At 37.9% G+C, this 11,388-nt stretch overlaps 1 protein-coding gene across 2 annotated transcripts in view; it reads right to left on the bottom strand.

The window, feature by feature from the left end:
* Window positions 1-1,905: 1,905 nt before the first annotated feature.
* PPP4R3B (protein phosphatase 4 regulatory subunit 3B) overlaps window positions 1,906-11,388 on the bottom strand; it is a 55,904-nt gene continuing 46,421 nt past the window's right edge. Inside the window, exons 14-16 of one of the 2 annotated variants that reach the window (XM_084798085.1) lie at window positions 11,030-11,214; window positions 8,376-8,578; window positions 1,906-3,524 (exon numbers count right to left, since the gene is read on the bottom strand). In XM_084798085.1, the coding sequence (XP_084654211.1) occupies window positions 3,429-3,524; window positions 8,376-8,578; window positions 11,030-11,214 (484 nt within the window). In that variant the 3' untranslated portion in view covers window positions 1,906-3,428. The remainder of the gene's footprint in view (window positions 3,525-8,375; window positions 8,579-11,029; window positions 11,215-11,388) is intronic. The other variant, XM_084798086.1, reaches the window with a different exon arrangement.

Below are 11,388 nucleotides of genomic sequence, written 5' to 3'. Positions count from 1 at the left end.
GCTAAGGGCAAGAGGGAAGACAATGTAGCAGAAACTTGTGCACAAGGCCAGGTGCAGTGGTGCTCCCCAGGATGCTGAAGTAGGAGGGATCAGGAACTTGGATCCTCCCTCAGTGACAGAGAAAACTAGAGTCTGCTTCAACTAATCAAAGTGAATAAATTTTAAAAAGAAAACAAAATTTTGGATGTTTTCTCTTCAAAAGGGACTATAGAAAGAAATTAGTTGTTGATGGTGCATGGTTTCATTTGTTCTTAGGTAGACACTGCTTGTGCTAATGTGATACATACCAAGGGAAAAGTAGCCAAGCTGACTGACAGGGTGGGCTGCTGATGGTCCAGAGAGCAGTGTTAGAAGGGAGAAGTGCAGTGGTCGCCCAACAGGCTAGCCTCACTGCCTTGAACGTTGTAAGCCGATCAGGCAGTCACGTGGAGAAGAGGGGTGTACAGTAGTAGTTTAGAGCACATGCTTGGGAGCTGAACCAGATTAGGTGAAAAGTGATAGTGGGTTAGGGTACTCCCTGGAGGGAATGTGGAAACGTACTTTCACTTTTAAAGGTGTGGCTGCTGTAACAGGGCAGACAGTGTACTAGTGTAGTTTTGGGTTTACCATGTATGGAGCAATCCAAAGGGTATCTTGGACAATGGTAAGGAGTTTTATATTTGAAGCAGGACAAAGAAGACTTGGAAAATAAATGTGCGAAATGTAGGAAATACCTTTTTCTACAGAAGTTGTTATAAAAACAGATGAAAGGATCGACTATTGAGGAAAACGCTACCTAACACATAGGCTCTAATAAAGCCCTGAAAAAAATTCTAGTCTCTTTGCTTAAAGGTAATCAGAATGAATGATCTTGCTTTCAAAAACTTACAATAACAATTCGCACACATCCTTTTGTATTTATTGGACTTGTAAAAAGACACAAACACCCCTCCCTAGAGCCAAAAAGCCTCTCCAAACATTTTGTGTGTATATGGGCACGCATATATACGCCACTGTGTGCCTGTGGAAGTCGGGGAGGGTGGGCAGTCTGCACTGTGTTGAGTTCTAGGGATCAAACTCAGGCTTGGCAGGAAGCTCCTTTACCAATTTAGCAATCTTGCCTCAACTGGGATTTTTCTAAAATTTCATCTTATCTGCTTGAATCTAAAATTATACCTTAAGCTCCAACCTTTAACCTGTAGACAAACCAGTGATGAAAACACATAAATCTGTTTCACTTAGCTTTTTATTAAAAATAGTTGTTTTTTTTTTTTAAATTAGGTACATGTTTACAGATATATTCGGGACCTAAGGCATACAAATGTGTGCTCTGGCTTGAAATAGCTGTGTCACTCAGTACAGCAGCTAATGTGGAATCTTCCGAGTTGTGCCTTCCAAGGATCCTTCCATCATGTGGGTGATCATACGCATTATACAACTGTTGTCCTTGTATTCTAAGAAAACGTTCAAATTTCTGCCGTAAGAAACACTTCCCATAATAATGATTTAAAAGTTTGAAGTTCCTCAGAAAGGAAAATTAAAGGTGGTCTTTGTAAGGTACAAGACAATACTGTGAACTTAAAATTATATAATAAAAGAATAGAACAGTTTATAGGCCAGAGCTGCTTAGATTCTAAGCACTGAGATGGAAGAGGCTTGACGGAACTTGCTTGAACGAGTGCCTACTCACATTGACGTTGGTTGAAAGCATCTTCACTTGTGATACAAGGTGGAGGGTTGTTGTATGTGCACCTTTGTTTAGAGATAAGAACTGCTTCCTGCTGTTATGTCTGCCCAAGGTTTACCTCTTGTCAGTGACATTTAAAGTATGTTTGACTCTTGCAATTAAGACTTTCTGACCTTGTGCCTTATAACAATCTTTATGGATTTTATAAGCTTTTAAAAAGATAATATAGACTAGACATATCTCAAAAATAAGAGTTTACTTATTATTTACAACAAAACAAAACAAAACAGAAGCCTTAATCATGGAATTACAGGGTCACATTTTAATTCCTGAATTTTACAATTTAGCATTAATATCACCACATGTATACAAATGGTGTAAAACAAGTACAGTGGTATTTTTAATACAAAATAAACATCTGTTTTATGGAAAAACTATACTTCATATCTACACATACAGCCCATCTTTTCCAAACAATAGCCAAAATTAAAATTAACTCCAAAATCTCCAACACAGGAAACTGCTTTTAAGCTATTCCAGGAAAAATGGACCCATTAACACGTTACAGAGATGATCTAAAGACTGGAACAGGAATTACTATTTTTAGAAAATTTTTTCCCTCAATGTAGTAAATTGTAGTTTGGGGTCATTTTTCTCATCTCAGCAATGATCACAGATCATAGATGAGCAAGCTAACATTAAAATATTTACAATTGTTGTTCTAAAAATAAAAGCTCTTAATAGTTTGCCTCAATTATTTTAAATTCATTTACGTACATGGAATGTGCTTTTTAAATCTCTTGAAAAAGCAGCTTTCATGTTACTCCCTTGTCCATAGAACAGCTTCCTGTGCGGATTCTTAAGTAGCCTCTAGGATCAGATAACCTCTAGACAGTAAATGCCACGCACACGATCCAGCACCTCTCGCTATTGGTCTTTATGTATCTGTCAGCAGCTCTGAGAAAACCCAGACCTACGTTTACTGAGAGCAGAAAGTGATGTACTGGAGATGGTATTAGAAACACCCTGCTCTAGCCACTCCCCAGTTGTTCTGAAGAGGACCATTTCAGAACTCTGCTGTTGTGTTTCTTGGCTGCTCTTACCTCTAAAAATGCTGACTCTGAAGTTCTATTAAGAAAACAATACATTTGGAACACAGATTTTTTTTTTAACTGTATTAGAAGTTCTTGGTGTAGAGAAATTGGTGTGTGCTGTTAGCTAGGGTGTATGTCCTGTCAAACACCAAAGGCTGACTTCTGTGAAATCTTTTAAGAAATGGTCCCAAACAGCATAACTTCATTTCAAATGACAGTTCAATTTGTTTTACATAAAAATTTCTTTTAAAAAGAGGCAACTGATTAAAACAATAATATGGCCAGCACCATTACACAAGCAATGTTATTGGGTACTGAAGTCTCACAGGTTTCTCTTAAGTTGGACCCCCACAGCAACTGTGTATTAAATCAACCTTCTTCCCCCAAACCTGAGACTTGCCACGCTGGAAGCTTTCACCCAGGTTCCATCTTCATTTCTCCTCTTCCTTCTTCTGGACAGCCCCAAAGGCAAACCCGTTAATTACTAGGAAACAATGAAGTTCTTGGGAAGCCTGGTTTCTTACACAACTACACTTTCCTACCTGGTAACAGTCTCTGCTACTCTGTGTGTTGAGTTCCATGAGAAAGCTTTCCGCTCAGACTTGAGCTCAGTGAGCAGCTGCAGCGCTTTAGTTAGACCGTGTGCTGGGAGTCCCCCAGCGAGTGTCCTAGGAGCCAAGGCGAGGTCTTTTCCTGGGGGACGACTCTTCTTCCTCATCTTCCTCCTCATCATCTGGGTAGTCCACTAAGCCAACCAAACTTCCCTATTGAAGAATGAACAACATTTTAACAATATATAATCTAAACAACCAGGTGAGTATGAAAAATAGCATGGTACAATATAGTCACTAAGAGATAGCAGAAGCCATTTTTCTAAATAGTTATCTGATATTAAGATATTTGAATTTAGGAAACAATTGCTTAAATTATCATCATTTATAGAGTGCTACTGGTGGTAGTCTCACCCTTAGCTTTTCTGCTGTTTCTTTTTAATGAAATTTGAGAATTCAATTTAACAAAATGTCACTAGGAAAATTATTCCCCCCCCCCAACTTCAAGCAGGAGGACCAACAATACATGGAAGATGAAAAGCACACATGAACTAGTTCATTTCTCTCACTTCATCTGAGAAGTCTCTAGATTTTACATGAATTTATTTCATTATAAAGTATATCCTATTTTTTTTCACTCTGCAGAATTTAAATGGCTGAAGATAGGTAATAAAAAAGCTAGTGCTTAAAATTAAAAATAAGGATGAGGTAATTGGGGGTTGGCCTTTTATGACTCCCCTTTTAAGTCCTATGGAAGCTTTGGGCACTCTGCAGAAAACGGCAGGTGTACTCAGCAGCGACTAACTTTGCACCGATCTGCTGAAACCTGCCAATGTCTTAGGGACTGAGCAGACTCGGCTGTGGTCAAAGCTGCTGTTCCATGTTCCCTCATCAGCAATGAAGATGGACTTCAATTTCTACGTATCCTGGCCAACATTTGTCCATTTAAAAATTACAGCCCCTCAAGTGGGTATGAACTGCTCTTGTGCTCTTTAAAAGTCTCTTGTGTAGGATGTATGAGCATGTCTGCTATGAGGCATGTGCAGTGTTGAGTAAGCGGAGGCAGAGGACAACCCTGGGTGTTGGTTCTCACATTCTACCTTGTTCTAAGTTAGAGACTCTGTGGCTTGCGACTGCATATGCCAGGACAGGTTGCCTGCAAACAGGACAGGTTACTAGTAGGAATGCTGGGATAACAGCCCCAAGATCCCTTATGTGGGTTCCTGGGGCTCTGAACTCAGATCTTCATGCTTTCATAGCATCTGCTTTACCCACGGAGCCATCACTTCAGCTCTTTGCTGTGGTTTTGATTTGTATTTGTTTGAGTGATGATGTCAACATTTTATCATGTGTTTACTTAGCCTATTTATAATGCTTACTTTCTTTGGAGAAATGTCTGTGTATGTCCTATGGGCTTTGCTATTACTGGTGAGCCTCCTTGATATACTCTGGACCTACTTCTCACAGGGTCTGCAATCAGCACTCCGTGTTGTGCTCTATCTCTACTTTATACTAGTGTCATTTCTCATCACAATGCCATTGCTTTTTTTTCTTCCCTTTTGAGTTAGGTGCTATATTTAACTACCCAACTCAAGGTTGGGTATTTATTTATTTATTTATTTATTTATTTATTACTTATTTATTTATTCCTGCTTTCTGAGAGCTTTATTTTTATGTTTGGGTCTTATAACTTTTATATCAAGTGAGTCTAACATCTCTCTTGCATGTGGTTAGCCAATGTGTAATATCTGTTGAGAAGAAACTTTCTTTTTAAAAAATTTTAATAAGTTATTTTTATTTTATACACACTTGTGGTTTACCTACATGTATGTTTGTATGAAGGTGTTGGATACTCCGGAATTGGAGTTACAGTCAGTAGTGAGCTGCCATGTGGGTGCTAGGAATTGAGCCTGGGTCCTGCTGAAGAGTGGCCAGTGCTCGTAACTGCTGAGCCATCCCTCTAGCCCCAAAACGAATTTTTCCTATTGAACTATCTCATGCCCCCCCTTTTTTTTTTTGAAATCTGCCATTCTTCACCCCCTGCCCAATTCGTGGGAGCTTCAGGACTCACGGTATTTCTGCCCAGCAGCCTCCTGAACAGTTCAGACTGCAGAAGAACTCATCACACCCAGCTTTTGTGGTATTTTGTTTTGAGACAAGAGCCTGTAGATGAGAACTTACTATGTAGCACAGACTCTCAACTGCTAGGATTCTAGGCCCGGGCAACCCATGCCTGGCTAATGTGGGTTTTATTCTTACTCTCTGAAAGTAAATACTCTTTCTTTGGTTTTAGAACATTCTCTATTCTTTTACCATTGGATGGTGCTTTCTGGGTTGATCAGCTGAGCTTCTAATTGGCCAGCTGTTTTCCTGTGTTTAATTTCTTATCCTTCCAGATAATTTTCTTATCCAGTATGGGAAATACAAATGTACTTTTCACCCTACTGATACTTATGGATCCCCAAATACATTTGTTGTGTGTCTTCTGGGACAACAGATAAAAATAGTGATAGTCTTAGAAAACAAAACTTCAATCACTATAAAGTTTCAAACCAAAAAATGATGCACAACAGAAGTCAATTTGTTCACAAAATTCTAACAAATTATGGCTATATTTCTAAACAGGAGCTGATTCTTCATCAGCAGTGGCCTCTAGTTTCAGCATCAGTGTTAACTGCTACAGTTGAAGGATGGAAAAATATCAGCTACTAGTAAAATTAAAAGATAAAAAAAATACTTTCACTGTTTAGTATAAAACATCCCATTTCTATGGTAAAGAATGTTTACAGAATCAGAATGAAACAGGTATTGTGAAACATGCCTAAAAGCCAAGCATTCTGGAGGCCAAGGCATAAAGATCTGAGTTGGAGCCTAGTCTGGAATACCATTATAGAATCCTGTGTCAAAACAAAACCCAAATGAGAAACTATTGGTGGATGCTAAAACAAAAACCACTTTTACTATTAAATAAAGAAGGAAACCTTGTACCTGACTTTCCAAGTCAGACAGTTTAAAGACTGCTGGTAGAATTTTAAAAGATGCACAACTGACCCTATTATTGAAAATTAACAGGTTTTCTCGCACTTATAAGCATCATAGAAACGTGAACTTTACATACATCATTTCAGATCTATGTGTATGTCTGTATAGAATTTGCATTTATTCCCCTATTTCCAAATGCAAATACTCAATAAAATAGGATAGTTTTTTAAACATGCTACCTGTCTAACACAGACGTTAGTTTTGTATTTAAGAAATATTAGGGTCATTCCGAATGAGTCAGGAATAAGACAGGATGTTTCTGTCACTACTATTATTTAACCCTGACTGTAAGATATTGGTCAGTGCATTTGTGAAACAACCAAACTACCACCGAATAACTTCCTGTTAGATGTAAAACATTCTTGCATACTTGAAACTACACTTGACTAAAATGTACTCTGTTGCAGGGAGAAAAAATTCCTCTTTTACACCCTTTACAAGTGATGAGGTTTCTGAGACCCCCAAAACAACACCATCACTTGCCATGTTACTTGCTGCTGAAGACATCACATTTTATGTTAATAAATCAAGCTGCAAACATGATGGAAAACTGGTCCAAGTGTTGAGATTATGGGACTTAAATGCTGGGCCATTAGTGAGAAGAATACCTAAGATGTGCTTGGATCTCACTGAAGATACTACTCTATGGGCACTTTACCCAAGAGCTTACCTCACTACAGCGCCAGTGTGTAACGCTGAATGAAGAGCTGACCTGGTTCTGTTAACAGTAAAGTCAGACTTAAAAAAAAAAAGATGCGTGTTCTTTAGTTGGGTCTTCTTATGGTTTTTATTTTGTTTGATTTTAGGTGGTCTCCCTACATAGCTCTGGCTGGCTTGGAACTCACTAAATAGACCAGGTTGGCCTCAGAAGCACAGAGCTCTACCTGCTTCTGCCTCTGCCTCCGGAGTACTGGGGTTAAGTTAAGGGAGTTGGCCACAATGCCCGGGCCATTTTTTATTTTCTAAATATTAGTGCTTGGATTCAATCAGGTTAGGTTTTATATACTATGGCTACATATACTTTATCCTCCTGTCTAATCCTATGTCAGCAGCTGAACTATATTTATGCTTCTTAAAGCTAGTCATACCTTTTCTGGAGGGAAAGGATGGTTTCATATAATGGGAATTGTAAAGGTTTAAAAAAAGTACAGATATGAAAAAGTTCAAAATATGTTTGTTTATAACATTAAATCAATGAGAATACATTTGCTATGAAATTTATAGAAAGGCTAATACCTTAATTGAAAAAAGACATTCAAATTAAGAAAAACATAAACCAATTTTAAAATGTACCATAAACAGACACAACAGATTGGAGATAGACAACAGGAAAGACAAACGACACACCCTACCCAAATGGGAAGATTAAAAATAGTTTTAATAATACTGTTTGTGTTGCATTAGGTTCACCCATACACTGCTCATAGGAACAACAACTGGCATATTCTGAGGAGAATTTAACAGTGTATATGAAGGTGCCCACTCTAGGAGCACATACACTAAAACTGGAATGATACTGAGCAGACTAGCATGTGCCCTGTGCAAGGATGACACCAACCTGTGAAGTGTTTCGTAATTTTGCTGTGACAGGGAAGTAAACTGAAAACGTAAATTAAAAAATCTTAAAAATAAAAATACCCAATGTATATGAAGACATTCCACTAATAATTTATTCAACAAAAATATTTTAAAATGTGATCGGTGAAGCAATGGAAACAATTTAAATGTCACAATAGAAGATAGGGAATATGCTCACACATAGCTAAATAAAATGCTTTAGTAAACAGTGCTTTAATAAAATGAAAGTCCTAAGAAAAGAAGAAGAAAAAAACCTGTTTATCCTAAAATTTCTCTAAATATGCAAGATAAGACCTCAGGAGTTTGCATACAACGTTGGGAGTCAGGTTCTGATGACAATACAATCTTTTCGTCCTTTGAAACTTTCATCTAAGCCATCTGCAGTACACAGAGCAGTTTCAGACAGAAATGGCCAAGTTTGTGTGTTGTGCGTATTTGACATACCTTAGTGGCTGTCACTGATGGAGCCAGGTTTGTGGCTTTGGAAGAGGACCCATTAGAACTTGCTGGTGTTGTTTGAGCCACTACAGACTTACTGTTCGTACTGTTTGTTCCATTAGCAGCACTGGGGGAATGCGAGAAAGTAAATTTGAAGCCACCAGAAGACGTCCTTTTGGGAAGGTTTTCCTTGTCTTCACTTTCTTTTGCTAAAGCAAAAGTAAAATTGAGCCTGTATTAAATACTGCTAAATCAAAGCAGCTGTCAAAGTGACAACACATAACTTTGTCTTTGCTTTCTAAGAGTTACAAGACATGTACATATTCTCGCTGGTGAGGTTCTTAGGAAGCTCAGTGAACAGAACCGTCTCACAGCTTCCTTAGAAAGCTACTAGCAGTTTGACTTGATTCTGTCTTCCATTCACTGACTCTTCAGTTTTTGACTCCTCTCTAAAAATCTTCCCTCACAAGTCACCATTTCAAATACCTAAAGACAACTCTTCAAATATCCTAGTCTCATAGTCCCTAAAAACTCCCAAGTTCCATTACCTGTTACTTTTATAGCTTAACTGTCCAAACCCATTTAGTGCAGGTTAATTTTATTTTGACATATTTCCTAACAGCATGTACCCAACAATGGACACAATACTTAAGCACAGCCTTTCTGCTTTTGAAAATACTGAGTGAAGGAAAAAAAAATCAACTAAAAAGCACCTGTTCCGGGATGGGGATGTATAACTCAGTGCTAGAGTGTTGGCCAAGCACGCTCGGGGACCTGGGTTCAAGAGCTAGCAGTTATGCAAATACAAAGTAAATAATGCGCTTTAGAACACCAGTAGGCTCCTTGTCATCTTTGGGCAGAGCTCATGCTACTTATGAATAGGAAATGAGTTAGACTGGAGAATAGCTGAAAGAAATTGTACTAAGTCAACTAAATCAGTATTCTAAGAAGAAATGCCTGTGGAATAAGTCACATTCAAAATACATCCATGAGACAATTTTCCCTTTCAACATATAAATTTCTATTAAACATTCAAATGGTATTTATTTGGAAGCCAATGTTCTTTTTTTTTTTTTTTTTTTTTGAATCAAACCACTGTTCTTTATTGCTGGGAGCACATTGACTATCTAAATGGTGAACAAGCATGACACTGGGAAACAGATGTCCCACTCTGTAGAGACTAGGTGGGCCGGTTCTTCAAAATTCCTGCTTCATAGAACAAGTCTATGAGATACTCTGGACTGCTATGCTATCTCACATTAATTACATTCAATGAATTTCTCTCGTATGTAAAGGCATGTAAAGACTTCAAAATATGAAATACATTCATAAAGATTCTCTCCTGTGTGAAACCTTTCGTGCCTTTGAAGATGACCATGACATTCAAAGGCTTTACCACAGACATTATATTCATGAATTTTCTGTCCAGTATGCAAGCCAATGTTCTTTAAGGCACATAATTAAAGTGATTATTTCTCTTGAAAGGTACTAGCTATATCTTAGTTGTATACAAGAAGTAGGCAAGTTTAGCCATTCCCTTACTTTAGGGCAGAGTCTAACATATGTCAGGCTGGTCTCAAACTTGCTTTGTAGCTGAGAATCACCTTCAATTTCTAATCTTCCTGCCTCTATGTCCTGAGTGCTGGGATCACGAGAGGGTGCTACCATGCCTGGGTTTATTTTGCTTTTTTTGGAGATGTCTAGGTAGCACAGCCTGGCCTCACAGCTCACAGTGCTTCTACTGCTCAGCCCAGGAATACTGGGATTAAAGGTGTACGCCACCAACCAGACTCACCCTATTATATTTTTAAGTGACTTTAATAATAGCTGGATTTCAAAGAGCAAAGTTATTTCTTTGAGTTCACCTTGCTCAGGCTGTACATACTAGAGATGGAGTAGTCTTAAGCTTCCACAGTTATAGTCTCAGCTACTTAATAACAGAAACCCTCAAACAATTTAATCACAATGGAAATCCTCAATGATAGAAACAAAGCCAAGACTGGTCTGTTCAGAGAAGTTTAAGTACATAACAAATTGCTAAACACTGAGGCCAGGTGTGGTGGCACAGCATTTGAGAAGCTGAGCTTGGGTGGCCGTGAGTTCTAAGTCAGAATGAGGCTACGTACCTTGTTTTAAATAATAAAATAATCTGAAAGTTTCTAAACCCAAAATGAATAGCATCAAACCACCAAGTTTCAATATGTTCATTTTAAATATGAATATCCAAAATAATTTAGAAAATATGGGTGACTTTAAAAGAGTATGGTTTAAGGGCTAGAGAGATGGCTCGGAGGTTAAGAGCACTGACTATTCTTTCAGAGGTCCTGAGTTCAATTCCCAGCAACCATGTGGTGGCTCACAACCATCTATAATGTGATCTAATGCCCTCTTCTGTCATGTAAGTGTACATGCAGGCAGAGCACTGTATACATAGTAAATAAATCTTAAAAAAAAAAAAAAAGATTATGGTTCAGCAAGAATTCTTCTGTTTCTTGTTTTACAAACATTAGCCAACATTTCCCAAACAAATGAAAATTATTTATGATTATGATTTGTGTGTTTCTATGTGTATATGTATGGTGCTGAGGATCAAATTCTGGCTGTATAATTGGTTTACGAAGTGAGACGTGGTAATATATGAAAATTCAGGATATTAGTACCTTTTTTAGTCTCCATAAATTTTTCATAACTATCTGGAAAATCATCTTCAGTTTTAGATTTTTCAACTGGTGTCACAGCTGCCTTTCCTTCTTCTTCATCATCTTCATTAAACCACATTTCTTCATCCTCTTCCAAGGCTTTCGCATCTCTGCGAAATCGGTTACTACGCAATATAGATGGTACACTGTAAGAAATGTATCATAGATGTTGAGTAATGACTACAAGGTCATGACCAGATAAAATTTGGGACGGATGGACAGCCAAGATGAACTAGTGTAGTTTTAATTTAGGATGTACAGTATAGCAAAATAATCTCAGCCATCATGTAAGATGTAGTTAGAGAACTCTTTAAATATCT

This window comes from Acomys minous (assembly GCF_964271855.1).
Source record: "Acomys minous genome assembly, chromosome: 10".
NCBI lineage: Eukaryota > Metazoa > Chordata > Mammalia > Rodentia > Muridae > Acomys > Acomys minous.
Note: the sequence above shows the minus strand (reverse complement) of the source record. Positions and strands in the feature narration are given on the sequence as shown.